The sequence below is a fragment of the Apium graveolens genome, unplaced genomic scaffold, assembly GCF_009905375.1.
Source record: "Apium graveolens cultivar Ventura unplaced genomic scaffold, ASM990537v1 ctg8256, whole genome shotgun sequence".
Taxonomy (NCBI): domain Eukaryota; kingdom Viridiplantae; phylum Streptophyta; class Magnoliopsida; order Apiales; family Apiaceae; genus Apium; species Apium graveolens.
Window position 1 is genome coordinate 67608 of NW_027421025.1, and position 17877 is coordinate 85484.

Consider the following 17877-nt stretch of genomic DNA (forward strand, 5'->3'; position numbering starts at 1 on the left):
TGTGTGTGTATACTGTGTGTGTATACATATGATTGTGGCACAGTTAGACCATTTGACTGAATTATTTTACTATCTTTAAGTTTGTTCTGTGATTTTTTTTAATTTTATTATCGAACTGCTACTTCTACTTCATAAATTTCTGAAATACTAATGAAGAAAATGCTCCATGAATCCCCTCCCCCGTTGACATATAGTTTCCAGGTAATTATCCATTCTTTTTAAATTAATGCAAGATTTGTAATATTTGTTGTTATTTTTTTAGATATTATTATTTGCTATTATTTTATTTTTATTATTGAATATCATGCAACTAAAATCAATAGATTTTTTGCAAAAAAAAATAGATAAGTCCCACTAGAATTGAAATACTACCCAACATAATACCTATGTGATCAGTGCAACCATATTGAGAGGTTAAGAAACACATAAATCACATTTGGTTGATGCAAAAGTAGTTAATTTTTACCTTTTAAGTATTCACATTTGGAGTTATAAATCTCATATGGATACTCTGAATACCATATTTATCATTTTGTCATTTGTACCTTTGAGGTATCAATTTTTTTGGGTACGTATTCCAAATTACTCCATTGGAGACCGGTCACAACTCATTCTGAATGGTTTACATAGTTAATGTTTGTTAGATCTTTTACCGACAATATTAAATCATACATATTTTACTTATTCATTGAAGTGGTGTGCATGACTGTAACATGAGAAGGTCTAGTAATAAGTTCCTTAAGGTTAATATTATTGATCTTGTTATATACTTGTTTCTTATAATTTTCTGAACCAGTGTCCTGGTTTTCAGCCGTTGCTTGAGGAAGCTGTTGCAGGCCATCTAAAGCCATAGCATCTGACCGTGATTGGCTCAGATGAAGCCTCAAAATATTATTCCTGCGGATTCTTCTTCAATGTCCATCCAATTATTTAGAGCAGCTGCAACCTACTAGATGCGGTAATGCCCAGAAACATGGGTGCAGAAAGTAAAAGGTGCAGATAATACTTTAGTCTCTTCATTTTTTTCAAAGTCCCCGTTTATTATCTTTTTGCGTATATAGTTGATAAATACTTGGTATTCCTTCCTTTCCTCTGCGGTAATTGTTCGTATTCCCAATTGAATACCGCTTTGGAGATTGTTCAGATTCCAAATTGGCATAGAATTTGTAGATATATAAAGTCTTACTTTTTCACAACTGTTGAAAGAATTTACTTTACTGGATATGTGAGGTCTTCTGTTGTAGCCAAAGAAATATTAAATGTGTACAGGCTCCTTCATTTTCCTAGTCCAGATACCATGACTAAAGTTCATTTAATTTTATCTGAACAACAGATAGTAAGATTGCAGTTTTCCAGTGTACTGGGCCTAGTTCTCACTTTCTTCCATTGTAAAAGGTTAACGTTCCCATTGGGTACAAAACTGGTCTCATAAGTTTCTGTAGCAAAACTTATGTTATTCCATGTGACCACATATTCTCATAAGCCTTAACTTCTTTTTTCTCTTAACTTCTTATAGCAGATATAGACGCTATTCTATCCCCTGATAATGGCCGTACAGTATTTTCAGAGTAAACTTTCTTGTCGAATATGGACTTAGAGAGTATTTGTTTAATATGAAATTAAACTAATAGCGCCATAAATTAAATAGGGATTAATGCCTGGCTTAAAGAAAAAAGTGCTTATCCATGATATATGTCCAAACTGCATATGTATATGCATATTAAATGAACACAAGTATGTTAAACGTAATAAAAGGGAGCAAGGTCGTCTTTCATTTCGCTTGGTTATAGGATTACTTGTATTGCCATATTAGTTTTAGTTGGTCTCTGTGATGAGGGAAGATAAAGTGAAAACTCATTTGATGAAGTATTGGATCATATATACACCACCTGATTATAGCATGTGCTTGATTATAATGATCTTTTCTTTTTTACTACAGAGTGGTATAATCCCTATTTTTTGTGGGGAATGTTTCGACGTTGTCATGGAAAGCTTAGAAGTGCAATCGAAGGAAAGGTAGTTGAAGACGTGAATATTGACGATGATGTCGACATACTAGGCGGGGGACTTTTGGGACCGGTTTATGTATTATTCCAAAGCAGTCATCAATTCTAATTCTGCTAGAATTCTTAGAGATTGAACTAAATATTATTTTGCGGATTCGTAGAGATTTTGACATAGACGATATTCCTTCTGAACCTACGTCAAATTCCAATTCTGCTGAAGTTCGTAGAATTTATTCTTACATGAACGGCGTTTTACCTGACCAAGTAAAAGTCTTCAACTCACTAATCAACAATCCTATTGACAATTAAAAGTCAAGAAAGTTAACAAGATTTAAAAACCCAACCTGCAGTCAGATTATGTACCTTGTTCAAGTATAATGTTTTCTTTCACATTCCTAAAGTACAAATTGCTTCTCATAATGTAAAGATAATAATAACACCAAGTATATTTGTTGTTAGCCCTATATGGTACATGCGTAGAAAAATGTCTAAAATGGCACGCATGTAAAAACAGCCCAAAATAGTATGTAGAAACGCAGAAAATGGTAATGTTTAGCTAAAACACTAAATTGCTTAGCGTGTTGGTTGTTATTAATACTATTTTTTTCCTTTTTTTGTCCATGACGCTAGATGAACTTGTGGTTGAGGTTTTTAATTTTTTTTTGTTATGCTAAACATTACTTAAGTTAGATCGCTTTAAGTAACGCTTTCCCCAATTTTTTCTAATTGGATTGTTGTGCATTTTACTAAGTTTTAATATTTTTAAAATTTTAACGGGGCATTTTGAACCCTACAAAATTAAAAACTGCTAAATTAGATATTAGAATTTTAATTGGAGTTTGATTTCTAAAATCCTGAATTCAATATCAATGTACCAATTATTAATTTATTATTTTAATATTTCAAAAATCTAAATGGAAGTTGTTGAACTTTAGGAGCCCGTAAGGTTTATCTAGTGCGCACCCGATGGGTAGCGGCCGCCGGTTACCTACGTTAAAAAAAATTGTTCAAGATTGTTAAATTAGCTGTCATTTATTAAAAAAAATTGGATATTCAATTAGTTTATTAATTAAAATCCAAAAAAAATTATAATAATAATTAAAACTGAATAAATACGTATCAAGATAAATCAAATCATAGTCTTTTTGAACAAAACTACGATCGTTGATCGGATCTTTCACTGTTGTATATTTCTCGCTCGCATTGTTGACATATACATCATTTTATAAAGACAATCCAACAATCTGTTGAAATTGTGAGAACACAGAAATTTGACGTGTCGAAACGCATTCGAACAATTAATAATAGTCGTAATCTGATAGGACCCCTATCAATGAACCAATATACGAAATTTTGTAGATGTACGATTCCAGAGAACAAAACAAACAAACTAAACTCTCACAATGAGAGAGAACAAAACACAATATATAGTTAAGAAAACCTATACATAGAACTAAAACTCTTAATGAAGAGATAGATTTATTTGAAGTAAATAAAAATTAGGAAAAATTATCAAAACAGTGTTTATCATTAACCAATCGAAAAAATAAGAATTAAGATTTTGCGAAAGAGAGAGATAGGAGGGCAACTAGTTTTTAAATATTTCTAATATCCAAAGTGAATTATTGAACCTAAAAAATTTATTAAATAAGGATACACCCCTAAGTTTATAAATATTAATTTAAAAATGACTATTGAAAAAATAATATTAAATGATATTTACAGCCGAAAAATAGCACACAATAAGAAATTTAAAATAATAATTATAATAATTTATATACTACGTGTAATTTTATAATACAAAATTAAGTTAGCAATTAAAAAATATAAAAAAAAATATTAAATGTTTTATTATTTAAATTATTTAAAATTATAACCTTAAAAATATTTAAAATTACTCATATAAATTGCAACAATCAACCAAACATGATATTAATATACTATCAATATCAATTATAGCAATCAACTAAACATACGTCATATGATATTAGTTTCATATATCGTTAACCCAATACCACCTTCCAAACCCTTGTCATTCCCCTAACAAGTGAAATGACCTCCTGAAGATAAACTCTTAATTAGCGCATGGTTGAATGTGTCGATTGATCCCTTGATCGGGGCGAATAAAAAGGGTGAATTTTGGGATCAAATTTGTAACTATTGTGAATAAAGTAATCACGGTATTATCAAAAGAGGGGTAATATCTATCAAAAAAAGGTGGCAACGAATAAATGAAGGGGCTTAGCAATATAGAACATGTTATAAGGAAGCTGTCTCAAAAATGGGGAGTGGTACAAATTTGGACAACATAATTGCGGTAGCTCATGGTTTCCATAAAACTAAATACAATAAGAAGTTTAATTTTGACAAGCATTGGAATGATCTAAAGAGACATCCTAAATGGAGACAGCCTAAAGAGACAAATAATGGAAGTGCAAAGAGAACTAAATTTAGTGATTTTGGGAACTACTCATCATTGATGAATGAAACACCAACAGATGAGAATGTTGTTGAATCACCGGTTCGTCCTAAAGGTACAAAAGCAGCTAAGAGGGAGGGGAAAAAAAGGCAGAGTTTAATGATCTTAAAAAAAAGATTATGAAGAAATAAAAGCTAGTTTATGCAGGAGATTAGATCTAATGGCAGAGTTCAATGAACTTAAGAAAAAGAGGAGGCTAGGAAAGAGAATGAATCAGATATGCAACTTCTTACGCTTGATACTAGTATAATGAAAGAGGCTCAACGAGAGATTTATGCCAAAATTATTGAGGAAGTCAAATCAAGACGCAGGTGGAACTAGCCATTGGAATCTAGTTGCTTGTTTATTTTTATTTGGAATTAGTTGTTGGAAACTAGTTGTTCGTTTGATTCTGTTTGGAATAAGTTCTTGGAAGTTAGTTTTTGTTTGTTTCTATTTGGAACTAGCCGTTGTAATTTAGTTCTTGTTTATTTTTAGTTCAAACTAGCCGTTTTCTTTTATTATTTGTATCTCCTATAAAACATGTATGTTCTTTGTGATAGTCTGCAACTCATTTTTTTCATTCACAGTGCAATCAAAATATATACTACGGATGAGAACTCTGATTTGTCTAAAGAATTTATTGAAGAAGGCTCGTCAACCACGACTAAACCAGTGATATGCAAAGACCGTGAAGCGGGTCATGAACGATTGGAGAGAGATTATTTTGCTCAAAATCCAGTATACCCTCTAGATACATTCCGACGACGGTTTCGAATGGGAAGACACGTGGTCCTTCGAATTGTGGATGCTCTTTCAAATTTTGATCCATATTTTCAGCAGAAGGTTGATGCATTGGAAAGAAAGGGCCTATCACCTTTACAAAATTCACGGCGGCCATACGCATGTTGGCATATGGAATTGGAACGGATGCAGTTGATGATTATGTGTGCATTGGTACGTCCACTGCAATTGAATGCTTGAAAAAATTTGTTACCAATATTATTTTAATTTTTGAGAGTGAATATTTGCGAAAGCCAAACTCAAATGATGTACAACGTCTCATAAAAATGGGAAAGGCTCGCGGTTTTCCCGGAATGATGGGGAGTATTGACTACATGCATTTGCAGTGGAAAAATTGCCCTAAAGCATGGAAAGGGATGTTCATGAGGGGTCATAAAGGAGTTCCAACAATATTGCTTAATGTTGTTGCCTCATCGGACCTATGGATATGACATGCATTTTTCGGAGTTGCTGGTTCTAATAACGACATGAATGTGTTAGACCGATAATCGATATTTGATGATGTACTAGAAGGTCGTGCTCCTGAGGTAAATTACAATATTAATGGTAACAACTATAACATGGGGTACTATCTAACAGATGGAATCTATCCTGAATGGGCTACGTTCGTGAAACAATTCCACGTCCACAGGGTGAAAAGATAAAATTGTTCTCCAAATATCAAGAAGGTCATCGAAAAAACGTAGAAATGACATTTGGCGTGTTGCAATCTCAATTTGCAATTGTACATGATCCAACACAATTTTGGGATAAAGAAGATCTCGCTAAAATAATGAGAGCGTGTATTATACTACATAATATGATCGTTGAGGATGAGAGAGACACATACGCCACTCCCTTTGGCGCTTTACTATCTTACGATGATGCAACATATGGCTTACCGCCTCCAAACTTAGGCGAAGAATCTTTAGCCTCTAATGAAATGTATATCGGAAGGACTATCCAACTTTGTGACAGGCAGAAACATCGTCAACTACAATTCGATCTGGTTGAGCATATCACAATGTTCCATAATAATGATTAACTAGCTCTATAGCCCGTGCAATGCACGGACATGCTCTATATTGGGCGAATCGATATTATTTTAGTTATTCTTGTTGATAATATTTCATGTTGTCCCCCCTCCTAATGATGATGGATTTATTTTTGTATATGAGTAGATTTTTATTTTGATGACATTGGTGCAATAGTGTTTATCTACAATTAACGTAGAGACTTGTAGTGACATTTCTTGTTTTTTACTGTTAAGGACGATCCATGAATTTTTTTTAGAAATTTTAGTAATTTTACATAATATAGTTGTTTGTTTACATAAGATTTTATTTTATAATTGTTATTTGAATTTTAGTATTCTTCAATTTTAATTTCCGACCTCAGTAACTCTTTCCCCTCTCTCAAAAAATATTAATGAATCCACATCTCACGGCATACTAGGCGCTTTCGGGTTGTATTTTAATATGTAAACTTTACCAAGATTATTTATTTTAGTTAATATTATCAGTTCATGTCATAATGACGCAGTAAAATACCAATATAAACCAACATTATCATATATTTTATGAATTATGAGGACCATAAGTTAAAGGTTTTTTTTACATAAATTCACACATACATATACATATATATATGTGTGTATATATTATATATACATATATATATATATATGTGTGTGTATTTATATATATATATATGTATGTATATATATATATATATATGAAAGCCCATAATTTATTTATTTTTGTGTAAATACAAAAATATAATACTTAAAGTATGACATGGTTAGATATAAATATATATTCACTTAGAGGTATAATGGTTCTGATCCACATAATCATATTTAATATATAAGTTTATCTAGTTCATTTGTTTGTAATATTTAATTCGCAAATGTTTATAATAGATCTAAATATTAGTGTTAATGTGATAAATATGGTATATGTCAGTCAACTGTGTTATTAAAGGTCACTGGTAGGCTGTGATAATATCATTAAAATTAATGACGAACAATAATATTTTGTACAAATAAAATTTATTATAATTTAAATGTACTACCACTTTTTATAAATAACATGATTTTGTACTCAAGTTTCTAATGTATTAATATTATTTATTTTGTTATAATAATAATAATAATATTATTATTATTATAATTATTATTAATATAATATAAATAATAATAATTATTATTATTAGAATTTTTAATATATATGTTTTATAAACCTGCTATTAAAATGAAATATTTTTTCTTTTTAATGAAATTTAAAATTATTACTATTAATATTAATATTTAATTTTACTTTATATTTAAAATTCACTTATTTATATTATTAATTTGATAATTTATAATGTATGTATTCTCGTTTTTAGAATTTAACTTACGTTAAAAATAAGGACAATTTTTGTAGACAAAAAAATTTGAATCATTAACTAAAAGGGAAATTTAAGGGAAATTTCATTTGAAGACGAGGGTTTTTAATTTTCGGAGCAAATAAAAAGGATAAGACAATACTACGCCATGCCAAATAGAAAAATAAACTGAGGGTAATATAATATTTTTTATTGTCTTGCTCTGATAATTAAGAACCTGCTCTGAAAATATAACATCTCTAACTAAATTATTATATATATACATATATACGTACATACGTACATATGTTTGGATGTATGTATGTATACATGCGTGCATGTATTTCTATAATAATTAGTTATAAATGAATATGTATATATTAAGTATGCAATTATTAATCTATATTAGTAAGTCATAACTTAGGTATTATATGATCCATGCATATATCTCTATAATAATTAGTTATAAATATATATATATATATTAAGTATGTAACAACTAATCGATATTAATAAGTTAATGATGTGATAACTTATGTATTATATGAATTCTTATGCAATGGTTATCATTTAAATTTTTTATACTAATTTTTTAATAGAGTATGTAAATTTTATGAAGAAATTATTTTTAATGACTTACATATTAATGATGTTTTAATTGAGGTAATAAAATTACATGAATGAATCTGTATTAATTATATAATAATGAATGAGTATTAATGATTAAAACAAATAATGTTTGGATATTAATTAATGTATTTATGATTAAATAATAAATGAGTATTAATGGCTAAAACAAATATTGAATGGATATTAACTATTATATTCATGATTAAATTTGCTCATTAATTACCGTATCTATGATTAAATAATGAATGAACATTAATGGTTAAAACAAATATTATATGAACATTAATTATTATATTTATGATTAAATTTGCTCAGCGAACCCCTGTTGCTGTATTAGATATATAGTAGATAGATTTGTTTCAGATGTAATATTTTAAATTGTCATGTTCTTGTAATATTTTATTTTTTAATTATGTAATGTATTTTAATAATAAGTAATATTTTTATTTTTAATCTTATTAATATTTAATTTTTAAATTTTAAATTTTAAACACGTTTAGTCGGAGTGGGTCACTTGATTTACCAAGCCCATGAAGAAGGAAATGGCAGTGGACTTGGGTCACTTGATTTACTAAAAGTTGGACTTGGGCTTTGAATAGGAGCCGGTTGACCACCTAATTTACCAAGCCTATGTTTTGCTTACTGGGCTTCAAAAATAAGGAAATGGCACTTGCTCGGCCTATATAATACGGCTTAGGGTTAGGATTAGCACCCGTTTATTGTAATCAATTTCATGTAATCATGGTTTTGGAGGTGAAATCGAGTTGCAGCCGATTGATTTCTTTTTCTACACGAAGCAGCCTCATCATATTCAATCTCTCAATCGCCCCTTTTTATTAATTATAAGGTGTCAATTTCAAGACTCAATTCACTTGTACAATCTTTTATGAGTATAATTTATGTGTTTTTTTAGTTTAATTCTTCATTTTTATTCGAATTTCTGAATTACTTGTAGAAACAATGAAGAAAGTGCTCCACGAATCTCGTCCCCGTCCCCGTACAGTTTTCAGGTAATTCTCCATCTTTTAAATACAACAAGTTGATCTAATTTTGTGTAATTGTGTGTGTGTGTAAAGTGTATGAAGAAGAAATCTAGAATGGATACGTTCAGTTCATTTTTGTGGTTGTTTTTTCTATTTAAATGGACCCCGATCCGAAATTTCCAGCCTCAAACCCTTATAATTTGAAAATTTATTGTTAATACTTAACTTTATCCTAGGGCAACATTTACGGTTCATTTACAGAGAAATGATTATATCGTAAAGGATTAATATGGAAGATGCATTGTTAAGTGGTTGCAGAATAAATAAATTTGTTTTTAATTTCTATTTATGAAGAAATATTCACAAAAAATAGGCATGACTATGTAAATACGGTAGATTAAAACCGTGGTCTTTGAGAGGGCCTCACCAAGTCTGTTTCTAAAGTTTGTTTTCATGTATTCTAATTGGCTAGCCTTATACTCGTGATCTGGAAGCGGAACTGCACGTGATAAAAGAAGAGAATGCACGTCTGCAACATGCTTCGGTAAGTAAGACACTGGCTACGACTTTGTTTCTTTAAAACAAATCTGCATGTTTATTATTAGTTATCTTTTTGGCTAGTGCAAACATAAACTAGAAGCAACAAAGAGGATTACGCAGCAGACATGTTGACCATCATTTTATATCTTGCATATTTTCATGTTCAGTAATCATTCATGTGCATTACTTTTACATGAGAAGGTCTAGTAATAAGTTCCTTTAGATTAATATTATTGATCTTGTTATAAACTTATTCTTATAATTTTCTTAACAAGTGCCCTGGTTTTCAGCAATTGTTTGAGGAAGCTGTTGCAGGCCATCTAAATCCATAGCATCTGACCGTGATTTGCTCAGATGAAGCCTCAAAATATTATTACTGTGGATTCTTCTTTAATGTCCATCCAATTATTTAGAGCAGCTGCACCTGCAACCTACTAGATGGGGTAATGCCCAGAATAGTACATGGGTGCAGAAAGCAAAAGGTGCAGATAATTACTTTAGTCTCTTCATCTTTTTCAAAGACCCTATTTATAACTTTTTGCATATATAGGATAATAGGATGCCTCCGCTGGACCTTTGTTGCACTGTGGAGCAATCAGCTTTTGTTTCTTTGAAGTTCCAGCAGTCTCCAGTGCTTCTTTCGGCCTGAGCTGCTGCATAAGAATCTCGCTAAATAAGGGGTTCTGAAATGCTTTGGCCATGCTAATGAACATCTGCTGTTGCTTCTGTTCAGTCCTTCTCAGCCTCTCTTTAACAGATAACAGATAATTATCTGCATTCTCCTGTTCCTTTTGGATATTCAAAATTTCAGTCCTAAGCCTGTCGGTATCACTCTCTAATTGTTCGAGTTCTGCCTCCTGTTTAAGGCGCTCTCCATCACGTGAATGCTGTGAACTCTTTTCATCCCTTAAGACATGCTGCTCAGGTTGCTGTAAATTGGTATAAGTAACACCGCCTCTCTTGTAGATGCTTCTCAAAAAAATTGAGTTTTGAATATGGTTCTCCCTGATCATGAGCCAACTCAGTCCGCATTTGTAGCATTTTCCGACCTTTCTTTAATCAATTCGTCAAACAATCTCAACAAAATATATACAGCAACAAATATAATCCACCAGAATTGAAATACTACCCAACATATTACTGATGTCATCAGTGCAACCATATTGCCCTGGTTTTCTGCAATTGCTTGAGGAAGCTGTTGTAGGCCATCTAAATCCATAGCATCTGACCGTGATTGGCTCAGATGAAGCCTCAAAATAGTATTACTGTGGATTCTTCTTTAATGTCCATCCAATTATTTTAGAGCAGCTGCAACCTACTAGATGCGGTAATGCCCAGAATAGTACATGGGTGCAGAAAGCAAAAGGTGCAGATAATTACTTTAGTCTCTTCATCTTTTTCAAAGACCCTATTTATTATCTTTTTGCATATATAGTAGATAAATACTTGGTATTCCTTCCGTTCCTCTGCGGTAATTGTTCATATTCCCAATTGAATACTTCTTAGGCGATTGTTCAGATTCCTGATTGGCATATGATCTTTAGATATATAGTCTTACTTTTCACAACTGTTGAAGGAATTAACTTTAGTGAATAAATGAGGTCACAAATATAATGCCTTGCTAGCTTGTAATCAGGGTCTTAATTTTAACCATCCAGTCTTCTGTTGTAGACAACAACGAAATATTAAATGTGTACAGGCTCTTTTTAACAATGTTCACTAAATTAATGTGCTTCTCTGATTGGTTTGTGTACCTTTTTCGTAACTTCCTGTACCAGATCTAGACGCTACTCTATTCCCTGATGATGGCCGTACAGTATTTTTAGAATAAACTTTCTTGTCGAATATGGACTGATAGTATTTGTTTAATGTAAAAATAAACTAACAGCGCCATAATTTAATAGGAATTTCCTTCTTCTTGTTATACTTGGTATTTGAATAAACACCTTTTAATTCATAGAGTAATTGACAATGTTGGAATTTGAATTTGTAAAACGTAGATGTAAAACGTATAAATTTACAGCAGACAAAAGTTTTCCATGGTGTGATTTGTTAAAATGATGATTTGAGTCCATAAAGTGCTTCTATTAATTTCAGCTTAATTGTTAATTTGGAGTCGATGTCTATATTCAGGTCTTAAGCTTACTAGAGATACTGAACGGAAGAATTTGTATGCTGATTTTGATGTGCATACAGTTGATGGAAACTTTTCCCACTAAAACTTCTCGAGTTGCATCTTGGATGAAGTAATTCTATTATATGCCAATCAAGTATTCCTTTTGGCTAAATATTTATGCGAGTTCTTTTTTAAATGCTATAATTTGTCATTTTATGCTATAAAATACTAAATCCTATGACGACACTATTTAAATTTGGTGTTATGCTTTGACATGTAGTTTTCTGTTTTTCTGATGTTTTTGTGTGTGCTAGATTTCTTAGAACAGTAAAACAAGTTAAGGAATAGAAATTTTAAGCTTGAAATGCAAGAGAATCTGATAGGATTCAGTTAGAGAGAGAGAGAGACGCTGGTGGAATAATAACTTCTATTTTCTGAATAATAGTTCAAACATGAACGTAATTAAAATATTGATGATCTTTTTTATACTAAACCTCTACTTACAGTAATAGATTACAACACCCTTGCTATACTACTCTAGCTTTTCTGTCCTTAACCCCTCCTTCAAAACTATTCTTTAAAACAGGAATCCAAGGCCTTCTGTTGCGCACAGTATATTCTTGAACTTTTCTGTAAAGATTTGTATAATTGTACTTCATCAATTTGTTATCCATTTATGCTGCAACCACTTTCTCACTTTCTGCTCAGCCAAAAACTTAAGGGCCCACGTGGTCGGCTTAATGAAAGAAGTGATTATCCATGAGATATGCTGTCCCAATTGCCTATGTATATGCATATGAAATGAACAGAAGTATATTGACGTAATAAAAGGGTGCAAGGTCATCTTTCATTTTGCTATGCGTATAGTATTACTTGTATTGTCATATTGGTTGTAGTTGCACGGCCCGCTTCAAACATCATCTGGGAAGATAAAGTAAAAATTCATTTGATGAAGTATGGATCATGTATACAGCACCTAATTATAGCATGGCTTGATTATAATGATTTTTTCTTTTTAACTAGAGAGTGGTACAAGTACAAGCACGGTTTTTTGTGGGGAATGCTCAACGTCGCAATGGAAGGAAATATAGTGAAGACGTGAATATTGATGAAACGTGAATATGGTTGATGCGTGATTCCAAACCACCAAACCAGTCACTCTTATAATTCTGCTAGAATTCTTAGAGATTGACCTAAAGGTTATTTCTCTAGTTAACATTATAGATTGTAATGTTTTCTTTTCAAACTTAGATATAATGTTTATTTGTTCAGTTTAATTATTATATCGTAAAATAATTTTTTAAACATGTGTGTCAGACAATCCCCAAAACCCATCCTTCGCCAATTATATCAAAAGGGTCGCCATATTACGAGTCTATCTAAATTTTAAAGTGTGATACGAAATTACGCACTAACCAGATTTTTTTTCTAAATATGAATAACATGAATATCGATAAAAGTAGATATTCTTATGTGTCACTCCATTGCAATTGAGCTTGACCTGGTTAATATTCTTTATTTATCTTCGCAATTTGTAGTGCAAGAAGCTTGACCTAGTTTTCAGAGGGAGACTAGAGGGCACTGGAGGGAGTCTCGGTATCTCTCAACTGTTTAAGTTCGCAGAAATTTTAGTGTTAAATTTTGCAAAAAAATATAAATAATTAATTTTGGTTTTCTTCAAATATTAGTCGGTCCCCGTAATTTAATTTCTGGTTCGTCCTGTAGTTTTTAACTCCTATATAATAAGAATGACATGTAAATTACACGTGGGTGCTCCTGTATGTAATATTTTATAGTCGATATAATTAAATTTAGATATTTAAGTAGATAATTAGAAATAACCCATATTTCGGGCGCCAAAGTTCGAACTCCACAAATCAAGTGTATTAAAACTATATAAATTTAGAAAATCTCATAACTATTAAATCATGAACTGTTACTCATATTTAAAATCCTTTTAAACATTTTTGTCAAAAAAAATATGACTTGAAATTCAAAAACATACTTGAAAAATATATGTGATATAGTCATAGGAACAAATATGAAGTAGACAATGAGTGGGCTTGGGCCGCCGGGAGTGGGGCACTGAATCCAATTTAGACTTTAGGCATCAATATTGGGCTTTAAATGGACTGTGTCTTCAAAAATCTCAGAATAACACCAAATTGTAATATGTTTGTTAGACTAGAGATTTTGAATGCAAAAACTGAATTTTATTATAAAATCAAAGCTCTTACCTTAGTATATCTGAAATATTAAAGTGAATAACTGTAATGAATTTTTCGAGTTTTGTAAAACAAATCTCGATTTTATTAAGAAAAGTGAATAAAGTAGGGGATGAAGATAAATATGGAGATAGAGATAGGTAGAAAGGGTTTGAAAAAGAAGGTAGGGCGGATAGGGTTAGGGAAATTAGGGCGGCCGACTCTCATGCAGAGAGAGAGAAGTTATTTTAATTATTGGTACTATTAACTTCAACAATAATTGTCCAACATAGATCTTTGTCATGGATATTATTAGTTACCAACAACATTTTTTGATTTGCATGCAATATTTCGGAAAGATGTAGTTGATGAAAACATATTTTGTTTGGTGTTTGCTGAAACAACATAGACCATAGAAATGTTGTAATTTCAGAGAGAGAAGAGTTTATGGATTTAGAAATGTGAATTGGTATTTCTGTAATTGATTTTAAAACTTTTTAGTTATGACATGCAGCTAATTAACAGAAAAAATGCTCACCGGCCAGCATGAGTATTTGTACAGGCTGATCATGTAAACCGCAATCTTTTTGTTATATCTACACTTAAACCTGTATTAAGTAATATCGGATAAAGTTATAACCTTATTTAGGTATAAATTTTGTCAATCGTAATTTGGGGCACGGTCGTAAAGTAATATTCTCGCTAAGAGTATCAGATAAAAAAAATTAGAAAGTTATCAAGGGCCCAACTAAAATATAAAGTAATAATTTCAGAATTATATGTATATTTACGTACTCGGCCTGACCCGATTAAAAACCCGGTTAAAATTTGATTATTCTAATATATTTTTTTATATTTACATTTATTATGAATATAAATAATACTTTATGTTGTAAGAGATATGCCTGGACTTTAACAAGACGAAGACATTTTGTCAACCCTAAGTAAGTTATATTGTTATCTTAATTTGTATTTTGTACTTGTAACATTTTGTACTTCTAACAGGTTATAAGGTTATAAGGTTATCAGGTTCACCAAACATCGAACCATGGTTTTGGAGGTGAAATCGAGTATAAGGTGTCAATTTCGAATTTCTATTCACTTATACAATCTTTTCTGAGTATAATTTATGTTTTTTTATTTAATTTAATTCTTCATTTTTATTTGAATTTCTGAAATTACTTGCAGAAACAATGAAGAAAGTGCTCACCCCGTCCATGTGTAGTTTCCAGGTAATTCTTCATTTTATTGCGATTTAATTAATTGAATGCGATCATCATATATACATGTACGTTGTTTGTTTTATTGACTGCGATCTTACTGTGTTGTTTTGTTGCGCTTGAGTATGTTCATTCGACATGGATTTATTGCTCTATTATCGTTGTTAGTTGTACTCGAAGAATTTAGTGTTTGATTTGATATTGTTCTATTGGTATAACTGCTATTGTTTATTTATACGTATAGTGTGATTTTGTAATTAATAGAATGTTATGGTGGGAGCAATTTATGAACATTTTTACTTTATTTAGTTCAATTGAATATTTATGAGTCGAATCTAGACTTGATTAATTAATGAGTCAAGTAGAATATTTAGACTAGAGCTTGAGAAACCTTATTCGAAAAGAGAATAGAATTTGGGGACCTCTCTTGAGGTGTCTAGTTAACCATTATATAAGCCATAGGGATCGAGTCCGCTTAGTTTTATTAGGATATATTACCTTTTTTTTGTAGACTATTCTGGTGGAAACTCATATATTTTTAAGGAGCGAGCGACCCTTATTAATGGTAAATTTCTTCATGATCATATTTTCATTTGTATGATTATTTGCGATGAGGATTAATGATCGATTGAGCCTAATATGGAAGATGCAAAGTGATACTTAGTGCTTTGTCAAGTGGGTAGTGCTTTGTCAAGTGGGTGCAGAAAAAATAATTTTGTTTTACTTTCTATCAAGAAGAAATTTCACAAAAAATAAGTATGACTGTAAATTTGTTAGATTAAAACCATGTCTTTAAAGGGCCACGCCAGGTCTGTTTCTAATGTTTGTTTTCATATATTCTGATTGGTTAGGCTTATACTCGCTATCTGGAAGCGGAACTGCACGTGTTACTAGAAGAGAATGCACTCCTGCAACATGCTTTGGTAAGCAGGACACTGGCTACAACTTTGTTTCTGTAAAACCAATCTGCATGTTTATTATTAGTTTCTTTTTGACTAGTGCATACATATACAAGAAGCAACAAAGAGGATAAAGCAGCAGGCATGTTGACCACATACTAATCATTTCATATAACAATGCAATACACACAGACACTGTAATTTTGCAGACAATGGAATTTTCACGAATCAAGTTCATAAATAATTTCTTTCATATTTTTATTTCTTATAATCCCCAACAGAAAGTGAGGCAACTTGAAATTCCTAAATAAAATTACATTTGCAGATTAGTACATAGTGATGATTTGCATATGAAAAACATTATTGCTTTTGAAGATTCAGTTATTAGAACAACGGGTAATGTGAATTTTACATTGGATATGCTATGGAAACCTATGTAACCTGATGCAAATTGCTCAAAAGTTCTATGATAATAGTAGCTCTAATTATCGTTGTTAGTTGTGTATAGAGATTTTCCTATAATCCCCATACCTTATACACATGCGTACACTCAAATATAGACACTTTTCGTGAATTATGCCAACCAGTGAACCTTTGACAATTAAAATTAGATATTATTAATCGGTTTTTTTATGTTATCATCATGCTAACTTCTGGATGGAAATTATGCTTCAGGTTGCATTTTGAGATGCCAAGCATTATGGAGGAATGTATTTTGATTGTGTCGAAAGCAGCTGTGGGCACTTACATGTTCTGCTTGGGTAAGTTCAAAGCACTAATTCCCGAGTCCATCGTGTAACTTCTTCATAGCTACATACAATTCCACATACACACACACATTATCTGGACATTAGGCCAAGTAAAAAAACAGATCAGTGCCTAATAAGGAAAGTGGTTTAGTTACCTGATGATAGCAGTTGCAAGTCTGCAAGCCTTCATTAAAAAAATAATTAAGGTTATTTAGGACGGATTTATTACACATTATAATCTAATCTGTGACTCTTCCTGATTAGATATAATATCTGAATTTGTTGTAGACATCCTTACATATAGCCAGATTCTCTTCATATATATGCTTTGCTTACTGCTATGCATATTTCAGGTTTATTCATGGCAATTAATAAAAAGATAGATGAAAATTGGTCGATTGGAGTCCCTATTACCGGCATCCTTTGGAGGTTTATCATGGGACCAATTTGTTGGGGCCTTGCCTGTCTTTATTTAGGATTAGATGGTGAAGTGTTAAAGGCAACAATAATCCAGGTACTGACTATTTCGTAATGATACGTAGAAACTATAAACTCAGTGTTAACGAATTGATTTTGTTCAATGGCGATCTAACTACATATTGTGAATGTTATTTCAGGCGACACTTCCTCCAGCATATTTATCTTTCTATTATGCTCAAGAATATAGAATAGATATCGATTGCATTAGCCATGGGTAATTACTGTTTTTGCCACTGAAATGATACGTATAAACTATAAACTCAGTGTTAACAAATTGATTTTGTTCAATGGCGATCTAACATATATTGTAAATGTTATTTCAGGTGACACTTCCTCCAGCATACTTATCTTTCTAGAATATAGACTAGATATCGATTGCATTAGCCATGGGTAATTACTGTTTTTGCCACTGAAACTCTTTCCTGTATTTAGAGATCTACAA

At 31.3% G+C, this 17877-nt stretch overlaps 3 protein-coding genes across 3 annotated transcripts; all 3 read left to right on the top strand.

Moving 5' to 3' along the window:
• The first annotated feature begins 4287 nt into the window (after positions 1-4287).
• LOC141704810 (uncharacterized) lies at positions 4288-5699 on the top strand. The gene is made up of 3 exons (XM_074507979.1): positions 4288-4574; positions 5055-5421; positions 5502-5699. Exons 1-3 carry the CDS (start codon positions 4288-4290, stop codon positions 5697-5699), a joined length of 852 nt encoding a protein of 283 aa, XP_074364080.1.
• A 164-nt stretch (positions 5700-5863) lies between these two features.
• LOC141704811 (uncharacterized) lies at positions 5864-6292 on the top strand. The gene has a single exon (XM_074507980.1). The coding sequence runs from the start codon at positions 5864-5866 to the stop codon at positions 6290-6292; it is 429 nt and encodes a 142-aa protein (XP_074364081.1).
• Positions 6293-16156: 9864 nt separating this feature from the next.
• LOC141704802 (auxin efflux carrier component 5-like) lies at positions 16157-17665 on the top strand. Its single transcript, XM_074507972.1, has 4 exons — positions 16157-16230; positions 16882-16967; positions 17309-17469; positions 17573-17665. Exons 1-4 carry the CDS (start codon positions 16208-16210, stop codon positions 17651-17653), a joined length of 351 nt encoding a protein of 116 aa, XP_074364073.1. The 5' UTR covers positions 16157-16207; the 3' UTR covers positions 17654-17665.
• Positions 17666-17877: the final 212 nt, after the last annotated feature.

What these genes read in the sequence shown, in the direction of transcription:
- LOC141704810 (XM_074507979.1), top strand. Translation starts at nt 4,288, where the DNA reads ATGGGGAGTGGTACAAATTTGGACAACATAATTGCGGTAGCTCATGGT. An exon ending in AAGAGGGAGGGGAAAAAAAG is followed by an intron (nt 4,575 to 5,054) that starts GCAGAGTTTAAT and finishes TTTCATTCACAG; the next exon opens with TGCAATCAAAATATATACTA. An exon ending in TGATGATTATGTGTGCATTG is followed by an intron (nt 5,422 to 5,501) that starts GTACGTCCACTG and finishes TATTTGCGAAAG; the next exon opens with CCAAACTCAAATGATGTACA.
- LOC141704811 (XM_074507980.1), top strand. Translation starts at nt 5,864, where the DNA reads ATGGGCTACGTTCGTGAAACAATTCCACGTCCACAGGGTGAAAAGATA.
- LOC141704802 (XM_074507972.1), top strand. Translation starts at nt 16,208, where the DNA reads ATGCACTCCTGCAACATGCTTTG. An exon ending in CACTCCTGCAACATGCTTTG is followed by an intron (nt 16,231 to 16,881) that starts GTAAGCAGGACA and finishes ATTATGCTTCAG; the next exon opens with GTTGCATTTTGAGATGCCAA. An exon ending in CACTTACATGTTCTGCTTGG is followed by an intron (nt 16,968 to 17,308) that starts GTAAGTTCAAAG and finishes TGCATATTTCAG; the next exon opens with GTTTATTCATGGCAATTAAT.